This window comes from Ptychodera flava, chromosome 3 (assembly GCF_041260155.1).
Source record: "Ptychodera flava strain L36383 chromosome 3, AS_Pfla_20210202, whole genome shotgun sequence".
NCBI classification, from domain to species: Eukaryota; Metazoa; Hemichordata; class Enteropneusta; family Ptychoderidae; genus Ptychodera; species Ptychodera flava.
The window spans coordinates 10,413,783-10,429,936 of record NC_091930.1 but is presented as its reverse complement, the minus strand read 5'-3'; the positions used below and the strand labels follow the sequence as shown (position 1 = coordinate 10,429,936).

At 41.3% G+C, this 16,154-nt stretch overlaps 2 protein-coding genes across 2 annotated transcripts in view; one reads left to right on the top strand and one right to left on the bottom strand.

The window, feature by feature from the left end:
- Positions 1-16,154, bottom strand: part of LOC139129530 (uncharacterized) — a 263,263-nt gene that overhangs the window by 162,240 nt on the left and 84,869 nt on the right. The window lies entirely within an intron of this gene.
- On the top strand, positions 4,689-12,836 carry LOC139124919 (uncharacterized). The gene is made up of 4 exons (XM_070691034.1): positions 4,689-4,791; positions 5,589-5,812; positions 9,215-9,388; positions 11,574-12,836. Exons 1-4 carry the CDS (start codon positions 4,755-4,757, stop codon positions 12,033-12,035), a joined length of 897 nt encoding a protein of 298 aa, XP_070547135.1. The 5' UTR covers positions 4,689-4,754; the 3' UTR covers positions 12,036-12,836.

Sequence of the window (16,154 nt, the reverse complement as noted above, 5' to 3'; positions counted from 1 at the left end):
TAATTTGCCTGATAGATTCCATGTATTCTAATTTGATATTTTTGGATGAAGCACTAAATCAGCTACATCTTGCCTTCTTATAGTTGCACAAAATATGGTGACCCTCCCTAAACTGTATGAAATACCATATCTCTTCAAAAATTCTTGCGTGATAAATTGCGACTGTCTCTCCAAAAACACCAGCCCTCCCCTCTGTAATTTGTCCCTAACATAACAATTGAACCAATTGTTATGTAAATTAGCTGATACTGTTTTAGTTATTCCCGGGGAGAATACCGCAGTGGTTGGGGGGGGAGGGTCAAGTTTTAGAATGTCGGACAAGGGGGAGGGTCACATTTTAGACAGGAGGATAGGGGGGAGGGTCACATTTTACGGTATAGGTGTTCGCGAAATTCCCCCGGCCCACCCCCCTGTAATTACTGAAGGCTCCCTTAGCTGATAAAAATCAGATGTACAGATGGCGAAGTTTCCACCTCAGTTTGCCTATTCTTTGCTGTTCTCGTTGTGGCCGATAGTGGCCTGGCAACATCTGACCCCCTGGCATGGCCATGGCATGTACACAATTCAGTGTTTTAGCGGAACGGTTGGTGTATATGTTTCTGCATGGAGACAGAGTGAGCCTTGTCATGCGTGTACAAAATGAGCGTATCGGCCGACCTTTAAAATACGAGGAATATGTCTGGCGGCGCTATGATGTCACCAGTTAAATATCGAACTAATATCGAACCTTCTTGACATAAATCCTCACGTAAGTGCATGTCAACTGATGAATATCATGCTAGGTTTATGTTGAGTCAACACAGTGCGGGAAAAATATGTAAACTTTGGCATGCTACCGAGAGCTACTTTGCAAGAGTTTGCAAACTAAATGTGATGTTGCTTATGGACAAATGCACGCTGAATGACTGACAGACTGTGTCGTTATGACGCCGCAACAGTACCGTTGCCTGACCAACATATGGCCGGGGGGGGGGGGGGCAAGGACTTCGATAGGTGTAATCGTGTATTTTATATTTGGAAAGTTGCCAATTCACATGAATGTGTTAATGATTTAACCTTGTTTGATTGTATCTGGTCAAAAATGAAGTAAAAAAATCTGCACTGCAAAAATTCGTTCAATCTTGCCACTTTTGCAAAAATATGACATTCTGCATGAAAATATTGTATTATCGCGGAACAGAATACATGTACTGTACAATCCAGAGACTATTGTCAAATCTTTGAACGCGAAAAAATTGCATGACGTCAAGCGCGGTACGTCTTCATATTGAATACACTGTTTTTTATGCTAGTCCAGTTGTAAACTTGAATACTGCATGTGAGTGTGGCCCTCTGTTTCCCTCATTCAAAGCTCATTTTAAGCCAACTCAGTGAACTGGCGTAGCCAGCGAGTTCGCTCTCATGTCGTGTCAAAGGTCGGACCTGTGACTCAGCTGTACCATCGTGTAGGCTTGAGAATGCACGTACAAGAGAGTTCTCTCTTCATAAGACTTGCATGTTTTTCAATGGAATGGGAAAGGAGTAAGAAAGCGACGTCCGACTATCCTACGGGATATGATGACGTCCGACTATACTAGGGGGTATGATGACGTCCGACTATACTAGGGGTATGATAGCGACGTCCGACTATCCTACGGGATATGATAAATGGTGACGTCTTGAAAAAGATACCACTTCTATATATGTTGACAGCCTAATCGCATAATCTACGAGTGGACTGATTCTCGAAGATATAAGAATTTCTGGTTATCACTTCCGCTTTCCAGATATCACCTTTTTATGATGACGAACAGGCCAGGGACGCCCCTATAACGTTGATACTAAGTCAGAACACCGTCATATGCTTGCCTCGTGTGTTACCCTATCTAACAACAAAATGAATACGATGAGCACAAGTATTTTAATAATCAGTTGAGCGACCGCTCACATCTGATTCAGACTGCTGCTCCCCCCCCCGGGGGGCACTTCCATTACTTGCCAATATGTATACGTGCCGCCCAATGGGGTGGGTATTTCAGCAACTTGGTCTAAAATGGGGGTATCAATTCCACTGTAAACCAAGGTCTAAAATGGGGTTGATTTTTGAGTGCCACACAAGAACAAATTTCAACCGTCTGTTCCCGTCTCGCTAGCAGGGTTCTGAGCTGCACTCTATAAGCATCGATATCTTTTCTGTGGCAGGGGAACCATTAAAGAGACCCCCTGGCTTAAGCCAAAGTAAATATCGACTTTGTTTTAAAACATTGTCACTGATTGGTCAGAACTCTATATATGGCAGATTTTTGCCCAATAGAAAATACCCAAACAACGTGGCTCTACTGCTCCTAGTATTGATCATGACAGACAGGTCGACCATGGCCACATGAAGTAGTATTGCTTTACAGACGAACAGCGAGGTTTGTTGTGAATTGGAGTTTAAAAAAAACCACCAGTCAGACTGTAACTGATAATTTGCAGAAGCTGGACCAAAATTTGGTGAGGGTGAAAGACATTTTCTTTCACCAATTTTTTTAGTATTTCCTGATGTTTTTCGGAATCATGGCTTGGCCAGCAACAACATAGCCCTAAACGCGGTACAGTGGTAGGCTTTGCCGGGGCAAATACTTGCTTTTTCCGTTTTACAAATTTTGACGCTATGACTTTTGACCTGGGTCAAAGGTCATAAAGGTCTAAAATGGGGTCCTAAAATAACGAGATTTTAGGTCTAAAATGGGCCCTGGGTTTTATACTTGCGGCCGCACACCCCTACCACTTCTCTGAACAAGTACCCCCCCCCCCGGGCTGCCCCTTACTGCTACTGTTCACACTTGAGAAACACATATTTGAGTAAAGACCGGTATTGTAATTGGTGAGGGCTCTGATCACAGTACATCTAAGGCCAAAGAAAAAATTGCTGTTCCGATTAGCGACCTGCCCTATTTTTTGCCTGCCGACCGTAAACTTTTCAGAGCTATCTAAACGCGGAAGTTAAAAAAAAAGAAAGAAAAACACCATAAAATCACGTTTTCGTTACCTGGCATTTGATTTTTGCTTGAACGAGGACGTCTTTTATGTTTTTATTCCTTTTATATGTATGATACGTTTTTCTGGAAATGTTGTGGCCACTGTTGATCGCCATGAACCCCTGAAAAGCGCATATTGAAAACAATTCCCTGCCGACCTATCTACCCTATTTATGAAAACAATGTTATCGGAACAGCACAATTTATTTTTTGGGCCTAATATGTAAGGTTAGATAATTCGTAACAAACATCTATAACCTGGTCTTTAGTCTGGCTATAGCTCGTGTTCTTTACCCCTCGGCCTACGGCCTCGGGGAATAGCGATGTGTTTCTGGTAACGCACGGTCCAGCGGGGTGATAAACGGGCGCTATAGCCCTCATGACCAGGTAATAAGTGTTCAAGTTCGCTACCATCTGATTCTTAACACGATGAGAAGTAGGTGTTGCAGCACGGGGGTAAAGTTTTCACCATCAGGACGGAATATTTCTCATCGTCCTTATCGATAGTGATTCATGATCTATATCGGTATAAAGACAAAAGCACGTGCAAATAACGGGAGTCGGTAACCCGGACATGCCTGATTAAGACGAGAACAGATCCGCTTCAAGGTGACATTAAAAAATGAAGTTATTGTGACCTGATATATATCTTTGATAAGAGACAGCGTATACCGCAGAATCGCCAAAAATCTGAAGAGAGAGAGAGAGAGAGAGAGAGAGAGAGAGAGAGAGAGAGAGACTTGAAACAAGTTCTGCAACTTTAGCAGAAACGATCCCTGACGCATTCTCTTTCCAAATCAACAGAAAATATCAGGAAGCCGAGTAAAGTTTTGAGTAAGAGGGAAGTTTCCAAGTTTATGCGATACTTGAAATTCCAAAAGGCTGTTATATCTTGTCGCTAAGCTCTGTGGAAGAAGATCGAAATTTTCGAATTGTCACCAAAAAGATACGACGATGTAAAATTCCGTAGAAATAGCTATTTTTTCAACAGAGTAAATCGTCAACTTCAGTATTCTCTCAAAAACCCCTCTACGGAAATTTTATACGGCACGGGTATAACCAGCTGGTTAATCAATATAGCACTTCCTCCGTAAAGCTAGCGATCCAATCCATGATATTACCTTATTTGCATATCGTTTTCCCTGCACCTGGTATCATGGGTTCTCAGTATCTTTGCACGATCTCCTTAACATGTGAATCTCAAAATTTTAAAATTACTCCGTCAGGCCTGGAATATGTTTACTAATAAGACAGATAGTGACACGAATTATAGATTGAAGAACGACGGCACTATAACACTGTCTATGTATTAGGCCAAATGGAGTAATTTTGGCTGGTGTGAGATTTATGACTACAGATTTGTCTCTGTGAAATTATTGTCATATCCCCAACATTAGAAATATGTCTGTCGAAATCATAGTTCGATTCGTTCTTCTGGAAACATCATATTGTTAGATTCTTGTTTCAAATTGGTGCATTTCTTTCGATCACTTAAGGTGAGTCAAACCCTCAGTTATTGCGTCACCATTAGCTGCAAAACCATGATGAAATATGGTATTTGTTTGTCAGCCTGAACGACGCACAACTTTCGTGTTATGAGAAAACATCAAGCTGTTCATAAGATAAGAACTCGTACTGCGTCTCAGGCATAGCATAAAAGACGGTGAAACACGAGCAGTGCACACAGGTTTCACAGAGAAGACAACTGCAAGCATCAACATTCGTCTAAACAACGTCCAAGATTTTGACAAGATGGCTTTGGAGAGATTTTTCTTATTACTCGTTTGTGGTGAGTACATCCATTCGACATCGCTAATTCTTCAAATAACTCCTCAGTTGTACCTAGGATATTTTGACTTCACATGCTCAAGTGCAACAGCTTCCATTATGAACAAAACTGGTCTCTACCATAAAGGAGCGATTATTTGACATGCTTCCTACATGCTACACAGTCTATGCTCAAGAACATATTCCAAAGTTGGCGCGACACAAACAATGCACTTCACCTTATACGTTTGAAGCAAATAATTTGCTTTTGTTTCCTGCATATAGTGAAGTTGATGGTTATAATAATTGAGATCCTTACATTTGCAAGGAAATACGGTATGTAAAGTCACGTGACAGACATGTCGTTGGTACCGTTGGATTCACGTTCGGCATGCCGGACCATGGTCCAGGAGAAAGTATATCAATGTCATTACTATGAAGTATAAGCATTTTTGAGGAAATCATTTTGCTACTCCATACATTGGGTACTTGCGTGTTTAATTGCTAGCCAACTGCCAAATCAAACTGACAAACTTTCACGGTGTTGAAGAACAAAGTGATGGGAATGTTGTATAATAGGAACCATCATGTAAATATCATGCACATATTGTGGAACAGCAGTTGTCGTACAGTGATGAGTGCTTGTAACTTTGTCTACGTATCTGAGTACAGTTGGGATCAAAAGAACAATACTAAACACTGTACAGTATTTTCCTCTACATTCTGTTTGCTTTTACCTATGCAACAAGTACATTATCTTTGCTTTGAAATCAGCGAAGGACTAGCGGAACAACTCACATCCTCTTACTTTGACAGCAGCTGCAGTCGGAGTTTATGGGACACCGACCAAAACAGTTTCATCTCGGTATGTGACCCGTTCTCTCCATACTGTGTTACCCGAGCAGGAGATGACGTTCATTGCTAAAACATGCAGTAGTCTCATAGATGAATCGGTAAACGTGACCGTTCTTCTGCCGTTCAACCCAGGATGGAACCCTGTGATGGGACTTGTGTACTTCTACGTTACTGACGACCCGAGTAAGGTGAGATAGATTCGTGGTTGTGTTATGCCTCTCCTTTGTTAATATCGTACAGGGCTCACTCAGCCTTTGGTGTCTCGCCAGAAATTTTATTTCTGTCTGAAGATGCACAGTCGACGTTTACATGATCAATAATAGTATACATTCATGGTTAGTAATGATAAAGAATAAAATAGAATTATTTGCTACAACCCTATGCATTGCGTAAACAATAAATTCAAACACCCACTGTGACCCAGTTTAGGCCTACCCTCTGATGAAAACAGTTCAGGCACGCTTTGTCAGACAAGCGCAGATAAGCCTTGTAGATTTTCTGTTAAATCTGTCAAAGAGATGAACAAAAATTGGCAATTTTTTACAATGATAACAACCCATTCTGTGTAATAAGGAACGTATTGTGCCGTCTCTATCGTTGCAATGGCAATTGTACTGCCCAACTGCCAGTTACAAGCTGATAACCAGTCTGAAAACTGGCATTTTTTGCACCTAGTTATTGACACAGAGGGCGCTCTTCTACATTTGAACGTTCAGTCAAATTCGTGTGTCCGTCGTTCATATCACCACAGTCCCTCCACCACTTGTGGAGGGACCGTGATATCACAGTCCCTCTATCCATATGTACGCCAGTTTTCTCTCTTTTTCTATTTTAAGGCATGATGGTAAGGATATGTTGTATCAATGATGAGGTGGAGAATAGTACTTACTTTGTAATGGCAATGATACATTTTATTAATGGCGTGTTAAAAGAAATACTTTGTATTATTAGTTCCAGAGACCAGCTCTGGAACTGTTAGTTTTTGCTCACTTTCCTTCTTTCTTTCTTTCTTTCTTTCTTTCTTTCTTTCTTTCTTTCTTTCTCTATTTCCGGTATTACTATCATAGAACATGCTATACACAAATTTTACCTTAATTACCCAGAATGCATTGCGACACGCTTATGACGTCATCGCTCAGCTCGGACGGGTTTTACGGGCATTTCTTGCGTGTTTATTTATTTATTTGTTATTCTCCATTGCTCGACTATCATATTGCGTTCAGCTATTAATAATTCTAGCTTTCTTTCGCTTTGTTTTTTGTTGCTTTTTGATTTTATTTTTCTCTAAATACTCGCCGTACGTGGCGCTATACTGTTTCGCCCGAATGAATGCTCATGAGATAGGAACAATGGCGGCGGATTTCGCTCGCATAGACAGCGAAAAATATGCTTTCCCTAAGTTTAACAAGCGCGGCAGGGCACATCGTGTACCTAGGCGAGGTGGGTGTGCTCGAAACGAAGATCAATGCAAAATTTTGATTCAAAATCGGCTGTTTTGGCGGAGAAACTGCCCGCCGTATTTTTGAGGAGCCACCAGCGGTTTTTCCTATATCAGTCTGCCAGGCCGTTTTAACGCCGGTAACACACAGCCCTGTCACCGCATCGCAAGGGCATGCGTTGGCTGCACGTTAAAGCAGCTCAACTTTCCAAGATCAAACGGTCAGTATCTTGTGAAAACAGCGACATTGCAATGAAAATCGTTTTAGTCTGTGCTTTTAATCAAATGACAATGCATGTGGCCTCGGTTTTCAATTTCAACGGCCTAGGTCCGATCATGGATGTAAAAAATAGATCCCATGGTCCGATGTTTCCTCTCGTCTGATCATCGTCGTAAACCACGCGCCTCTTTACGGCAACAACTCAGCGCTACCCGTCAAGCGATTGATTTTTGCGTGGGTCAGCGGAGCGAAAATTATTGGTCTGGCTCGCGAGAATGTCGTCTGATATACATTTCCGTGCGTTGTCGCCCCCGTATGTATCTGTTGCGTTTTTACCGTACATGTAGTCATTTGTAATCTGTGGACTGCCTCGCTTTTAGTTGTGTTTACTGCTAGCAGCCCTTAGCTATAGGTACGTGCTTGAATATTAAAATCCAAAGCACTCTTTCATTCTGCACCTATCTTTGTCACACATTCTCTTGTTTCTTCCGCTGCTCTGGTCTCTGGAACTTCGCTTTTGCTTGCAAATGCTTTCTAGTTTGCATTTGTTTCTTTACAAGCAATCAAACACATGGCGGCGGAACACTTCCGGTTACTCGAATAGTATATTAATCTGCGCATGCGTAGTAAGTTACCCGCTGACGCGACAATTAAAGATTTTCATCCTTGTTGACCGGTAATAGGATTGCTGGACAAAGTAAGGTGCCTTGCACAGCACAACGATCTCAATAATTATAAATCGTAAGTTTTCGGATGCTGGTGTATGCATTCGTCGTGTTATGAAAATAAGCAGCTCATTTCGAGGCTTTGCCAACTTAATGTCCAGCAAGCTTGAGGCAGACTTGTTCAAACCAATCAGTGGTGCAGGTCGTAAATGTCATCTGCACTTAACTTCTCAACTTGAAGTACAGACCATTGAATATTGAGGGAGGCTGAATCTAGGAGATCAAAACTGGAAATTGAGGGCGCTAGAGGACAGTTAAACGTAGTCGAAGTCAGACCAATGCTTCCACAGGACGCCCAGACACTATTAGGCTAATAAGCTTATTATTGAGTTTTTTCACTGTCTTCTCTGTCAATTCCTCTCCTTTTCTTTATCATAGTCACTCTATGGATAGAGGGACTGTGTCTTCATGCTCTGAATGTTCGAGATAATAAAATAAATAAATAATAATAAATAAATGGTTATATAACCTGTAACCTAGCCTCTTGACTCTTTATTCATTTTATACTCCATTAAAAGGACGTTTATCTCTCATATACACATCTTGTAACTAATTGGTCAACACAACTAATCATGCTAATCCGTGGACTTATCAAGGGTTGGTCAACATTGGCAAGATAGAGATGTAAATGAAAAAGGAGCCCGTTTTAGTAACCTTTCCTATCTTTCGCGATGTTGACCAAACCATAAAATCCCTGCTAAGTCCACGGATTAGCATAATTAGTTGTGTTGACTAATTAATTCCAACATGTGTGTATATGAGAGATAAACGTCCTTGTAATGGAGTGTAAAATAAATAAAGAGTCAAGAGGCTAGGTTAGGCTATAGTCATTTATTTTATTGACTTCGATCAGTCAGAACATGAAGAAAAGGAGAGGAACTGATAGAGAAAACTGAGAGAAAAACTCTATAATAAGCTTATTAATAGTGTCTGAGCCACCTGTGATGCTTCTCGCATCTTATTTGCAGGTGATTTTCACAAGCCTTTCACAGTGAGGCAGCGGAAGGTGTTACAAGAGCATCACACCCCTTTATTGAAATATCGACTCAACCGAGGGTACCGGCTAATGGCAAACATGTTGATTACATCCATGTTCACGTAAAGGGGAGATTCAGAAAGAAATTTTAACTACAGTTGTTTGCGTAGGTAGAGACCTATAGCAAGATTATTAAAATTGTTTCTTTTTGACTCATTTGCTTTTTACTAGGATGAAAACGATGCCTTCTGTCACAATCACCCTGAAGGGGGCGCTGTTCAGTCGTCCTGCACAATTCCGGCCTGGAACTCCGTCCATGACCTTTACGTCATCTTGACAGCCGGGACAATAGCAGGTGTTTCCTTCTCTGTGAACGTGGAATTTACACCATGGATTCCAGAACAGGTACATGTTCATGCAATATTTCTTCACATGAGTACAGACACACTACGACGACGGAGAAAAAAAACGCCTTTCCTCTATTTACAGAGAATTCAGCTACAAAAGCTTTAAGGCAGTATGCGCCTCAAATTTAAAGCCTTAAACTTTTGCTCAAACTTTCCTCAATTTCAACCATTCGCTTTCAAATTCAACATTAAAAATAATCGGTCACCGTTCAAATTTTGGAACTAGAGAAACAAAGTATTCCAGATTTACCGATATTTGAAATTCAAAATGGCCACCATCCCTGTGTGAACTCTAAGGAGAATTTTTTTTAAAAAGTAGATATTCGAAAAACTAAAAAGTGAAAAGTTTACTTACACCAAGCGCTTTAAAATGAACCCCCACAAGTAGTAGATAGGAAAAGAATTGTATAAGTTTTGGAGTCTTAAAGTGGCACTTCCACTTGGTAACATTTTTAATGCCAACGGTCGATATTTGACGTGGCGACTGCGCGCGGATTGCGAGACATCAATAAAAACATGTCCTCAAAAAAGTAAAAGTTTTAATTCCGCTGGCCCACCTAAATTCAGCTTCCGAACATCGAACGTACGGCAATGGGGCTATCGTCAACTAAGCTATGGAGTACGAGTCTACGCTGACGCTGCTGTGAGTACCACTCGTGTCGGTGATCGGTCATGCCCCGTGGGAGAAAGCTGATTCTTACTGACTTGGCGAAAAAACGAAAAAATTTTTTGCTGATTCCACCAGAATTCGCATAGGTGACTAGCACAGTTACGTGCGGTTGTTACATAGCGGCCGCCGCGTGGTATGCATAGACAAGACGCATACCACGCGGCGAACCAAACGTAACTGTGTGGCAGACGACAAAATGTAGTCATCAGAGGAGGCTAATATTTTACACGTAAAAACTGATATTATGTGGCATTGGTTAAAAATATAATACAACTGAATGAGAATAATGAAAACGACAAAAACAAAGGAGAAGTTTTAAAAAACTTACCTGAGGTAAAAGCATAATGCTGTATATAAAGTCATGAAAGTCTTCCCAGTGGGAGGTAAACTAATAGCGCTGTTCACGGTTACAGGTTTGTTACTAAATATAGCTGTACGCGCGCGACATCGGGCACGCAGTTTGAAATGCGGACAAATTTTATCAATGTTTCATGCGTGGCTGTTTTTGCAGCTTGTACTCTGAGTCGTGACTATGTTTTTTGTATATTCATTGTTACACTAGCAGTCGCCCACTGAGATGTATTTTCGTCGTTCTTGCATGCGTAATTTTCAAAAGCGTATCTAAAAATGCGGACAAATATTATTTTTGCATATTAATGAGAGAACAGTGACGTAAACTGTGAACGGCCCTATTGTGTCGTTCGAACTTATTATTGACTCCCTAGAATATCGTCAATCAGCACAACAACAACCTTCGGGGGATTTCTAGTCATAATCAGAAACAATCGTAAAACTTCGGGATGTGAAAAATACGCTCGGGAAATGACATGTTTTTATCGATATCTCGCGATCTGCGCGCAGTCGCCATGTCAAATATCGACCGTTGGCATTAAAAAAATGTGTTTTAAAAATGTTACCAAGTGGGAGTGCCTCTTTTATATCTGTCCCGAGGCGCATTCTACCTTGGACAGCAATTTTGCGTCCATGGCGTCCATGGCTTTCCACATGTCACTTGCATGTTTTAGGGTATTCCCGCAGTCGGCACTGAGACTCAGTTTTCCACGCTATATCCACTCGGCCATAAATCATGTATGCAGACATGAAGACCGACGAACATTAAATCTGATTTTACTTACTTGACGTTCAATTTTATCAAAAGTTTATATTGCAGGAGGTGTTCACCAACATTTTCCCTGGTAGAGGTGATTTGTGACGTATATGCGTTTTAAAAATCCGCGATACATGACCACCCGCAGCTGGGGAGCTCAAACCTCACAAGGACAAGGTGCTGCATGCTCATTTTAATTCAAAGAAAACGGGAGAAAGCAAGGTTTCTTCTGTTCCCGAATCATAAGTCAAAATATACGACACCTTCCGAAACATTGATATGACCCTTCCCTAATATCCCGAGTTCACACCCCTGGTTATTTGCGTCCGGTCCTTTTAAAGCAAACGTGGAAGTTTGTCGATTATCATGCAGTGACAATGTTGATGTTTTTTTATGTAATTTTAGAGTAATTACAATGATGTTGGAGCTTATATGACGACAAGAAGAGACCGCGACATCGTATTTCCAAAAGTCGGTGAGGATTACATCCTGACAGGGATAGCACAGATGTCCACCACACAACAACTCGTTTATGCACAACCGGTGATACTGAACGTCAACCTGTGCGGCGTCGGGGGAAGCTCGGAAGAATACCAAATCATATCCACCGTATTCGGCACTGACAACATGAGCTCGTTTACGCAACACATCTGCAATAAACCGGATTGCTCCGCAGAGAGTGAGCACGTGATCGCCTACAACGGACACATGTTGCCTAGCAACACAGTCAACATCACCACGCAGCAGCGGGAGATCGAGCACCTGTATGTGCTTCTGACGTGTTGGGGAGGCCACCTAAGCACCGCTGGCACTTACGAATGCAACTACCAGTACAGCGCTAGCATGCCATTCCTATTCAACAATTAGCGTTGCTGTACATGTCCTTCCGACCTGACAGGCACCCTGGTTTGACAAGCGCACTATACTCAAAATTAAATCAATTAAGGTAGAATGACAGATATTCGGAAATTCAAATCTCTACAATCATTTTCTGGTCTACCACTTGTAGGGGTAGAGGAATTGTAATCTAATGGAGTAAGAAAAATTTTCATCATCTATTTTTTCGAAAATCGAAAATTTTATTTCCCGTGTAGAGTTAACAAATGGGTATCGGCCATGTTGATTTTCGAATAGTTAGTTAATTGTTACTCCAGGTCGAACATTTGCATGGTTACCCTTGATTTTATTCTTGTTGTGGTAGAAGAATGGTTTAGAGTTTCACTGAGGAAAGTTCTAGCAAGAGTGTAGGTCGTTCACTTTTGTATTGTTACACAATCTTTAGTTTTAGCGTTTTCGGACATCTCTACTTTACCACTGTACATGACAAGATCGATATCTTCTGTGACTCTTGAGACCTATCTGGTCACATGACAAATCCATTTTTTTGTGAAATATAAACAGCGTGTACTTTATGTAAAATTCATTTTTTGGCAGAAATATATAGCTGAAATATTGCAACAGCAATCACATTGTCAACGCTAGTGAGTTAGACAATACCCGATGACATTATACAAATACCAACTAGTCGAATTGATTTCGAAGGTTTTATTATTTTTTAGTTTGCAGGGCCACCATCACGGTGCTATAAGTATGACGATACCTTTGAATCTTTCTGTCGATGGTCAAACATTAAGATGCGAATAAACATCAACTTCTCTGCACCACCATATACTTGTAATTGCATTATTATTGCAGCATACAAGATACATGATTTGTTGTCTGTGGATGCCTTGTTGGGCTCTGAATCTAGCAGTTGAGTTCCAGTTTGTGTTAAGCTTAATTTTCTTCGATTTTTGAGTTCCCTACTTTTATTTGAAGCACGCTGAATGCCAACATCTTTCAAGCAAGTCAGTTAATTTCGCAATATGCCCCAAGACAAGAAATATTTCCAAGGATGTAAAATTTCCTGATTCCCGGTATATACTAACAAAAACAAGTAACACGTTCTCAAATCCAATTACATTTCCTCAACATCAATATATATATAGAGAGAGTGAATTATCTTAATGTGGGTCGAGTTAGGCCATCTGTCGCAAGGTATATTCCTCGAAAAATCACAGAGGAACCTAGACAGAGTGGCAACGGGTATTTTTTAAGGCGTGAAGCGGTTACGTAACCCATCCATGTTTTCCTCGCCTCAGGTTGCTCTCGCCTCTCTTTTCCGAAGAGTGCCGACCATGCATCCTTCGGTAATTTTCGGATTTTCGCCAATTGTTAAGCGAAAGTATGTTCGGCAAAGTTTGTGTTGTTGTTGTCGTGTGGTGCTGAGCGGAATTGACGTGCTGGCGAAAACTGGAGTGTTTTGAGCTTCAGGAAAGTGAGTTTTTACCGTTTTATAAATTCCTCTCATGTTTTTGTGAATATTAATGAGTGTGTTTGAACCAAATTTGAAAGTCTTTTATCGATTCTGTCTGGTTTTACTCAATGGTTTACGGTTAGTTATACCCTCTTTTACACGTGCGTAAGGAAGGACATGTTATGAAACTGCTGGCGTGTTATGTTTTGATTGGCGTGAAGCAATGTTTCTGGCCTGAGAGCTCACAAAGTAACTATGGTTGCTACGCGACTGGCAGTACGATGCCATCTCGTCGTATGTTTCGCATAATCTCGTGTAATTATCAACCACAAACAAAGCCTCCAAAAAGTTTAACACCTTTGAAGCTCATTTTAATATGAAAAGCCAATAGTCTACCGAGACGACCATGGAACAAAAGGCATGCAAGCGTTGCCACTCTGTGTATGTTTCTCTGTGGAAAAATGTAACACGGCCTTTTCCGTTATTGAATAAGACGCCTTCGCGAGAATAATAGAATCCCACACCCCAACGGGTTGGGATGGAATGTCTCACACGAGTTGGGGAGTTCTGTCTCACACGAGCCGAAGGCGAGTGTGAGACAGAACTCCCAATGAGTGTGAGACATTCCATCTCAGTCCTTTGAGGTGTGGGATTATTTTTCTCACGTCCCTCTAATATCTTCGTGTTTTATTATAGCAGGTTTATACTATCAAAAACCAGCTTCCGATTGATTGCCCATTTTTCATTGTGTCATTCCGCACAGCAAAATGAAGTTCCTTTCATTGATGAGCATATCAAACACGTTAACATGTATATTACCGATAGGGCAAATTTTTTTTGTTGGTCAGCCACAAAATTCTCCAGGTCATCTGAGAAAATGTTGCGAAACAGCTCTGGTGGCCATCTGTTGATGACATTGCGTGAAAGCTGTCGTCTGCTACAGCCTCGTGTGCAAATGGCCTGCTCATCAAAGTCTTTCGCTAACAGTATCGCTGTCAAGTCAGTTATTCTCCAGAAAATATGTCGACGAGCGTAAACAGCCGATAGGTTTGTAATGGCCTGAATTCTCCCGTTACAACATAAAAGCGGTCATCCTCCGAGTATTTGTTGCCGACGCCGCGCTGACCGTACTCAAATCTAGAACAACCTGTTCACTCTGCGGTTCAGTCGTCTGTCCGCTATAGTGCCAGTTGTACATTACGCGATGTTCTATTCGTCAAATAATTCGTACAGAGAACTGGGCGCTGAGCAGAATTGACCAATCAACATACGTTTCACATACGAGTGGTTCGGTCGCGCAACAATACAGAGTGTGAGAACAAATTGTTCTCACACTGTGTTCTCACACTCCCAGCGCACTGGGGACGTGAGAAACAAGTTTCTTTTGTCAACATGGTAACTGCTCTGCTGTACCCTCGTCGTTTAGCGCAAAGCAATGTTTTGGTTCCATCCGTTGTATCCCGGGTATGGGAAACTTGTCACAACGATGTAAAACCCCCTTGGGTGTACAGTACAGACTCCCTCAACGATAACAGGTGTACCGGTGCACTTTGTGTGAAGAGAACCATGCGACAATAAATATGATGACGACAAAAAGACCCCTACCTTAGCAGTATTGGTGGAGTGGCCGATAGCCAGATATTAAACAGCATGACAAAAACAGGCTTTACCACAGAGAAAAGCGTTTCAAACCATCAGTTCCACATTGCCATACGGGCAAAAATTCAGCCCGTTTTATAAATTTGCATATGCAAATACTTTCAAGCGCGCAGTGGCTATTGCGTCTCTGGGCATATGTAGTGAGTGAAGACGAAGGGCCTCTTTACCTTTTGGTTATTTCATGAGAATCATCATGGCAAAGCAGGAATACCGTCTGAAACGCTGTCAAAAATGACCACTCTGTGTGCCTTTCAATTGTGCGTGAATTATTCCCCATGTGAGCGCCCTCTGCAGACAGTTTTACGTTGTTGTTTCTATAATAACGAAACCATATCAGCGCTTTAATCATGGGATATCACATGTTTACACGCTCTCTCTCGCGCGCACACACACACACACACACACATATATATACACACGAACTTGCACAATATATTGATTTAATTCTTCCGTCCGAGCTTCATTGTTTACATAAATTGATACTAAGGGCAAATTAGACACAGCTCGTAGTGAGCGAAATCTACTTCTACGGATACATACATGTATGGCGGCTATGTTAGTCATATAGCCACCATATCAATCCCCGACTACAGCAATCCCAAAATATGCTTTCTTGACATTCCCCTTTTCTGTTTACGTCCATTTGCCAGCGACATCGAAATTTTTATTCAACCTCCCGCAAAATACGATAAATGGTTGATGTAGGTTTTTGAAAGTTTAAACTACTGGCAGATTTTGATAAAAAAATCAAAACAATTCCTAACAAAATGTGAACTGTATTTTAAGTATGCTGTACGTACACATTTCCTAGTGTAACCATGTTGATGTGAATTTGCGAAGAATAATCGTACGTTCCTATCAAACGATATGAAGAGCTTCGTATGTCATGCGTGCGTTCTAATTGCCCATTTTCTCGAGTGATCCATCAAGTTTCAATGTCTGTCTGGTGTTAAAGTTTTAGCTCATACGTTGATCCTTCCAATGTACCCAATCTCTGAGTATATGTTTGAATTTTCTCGCGTTTAATGACA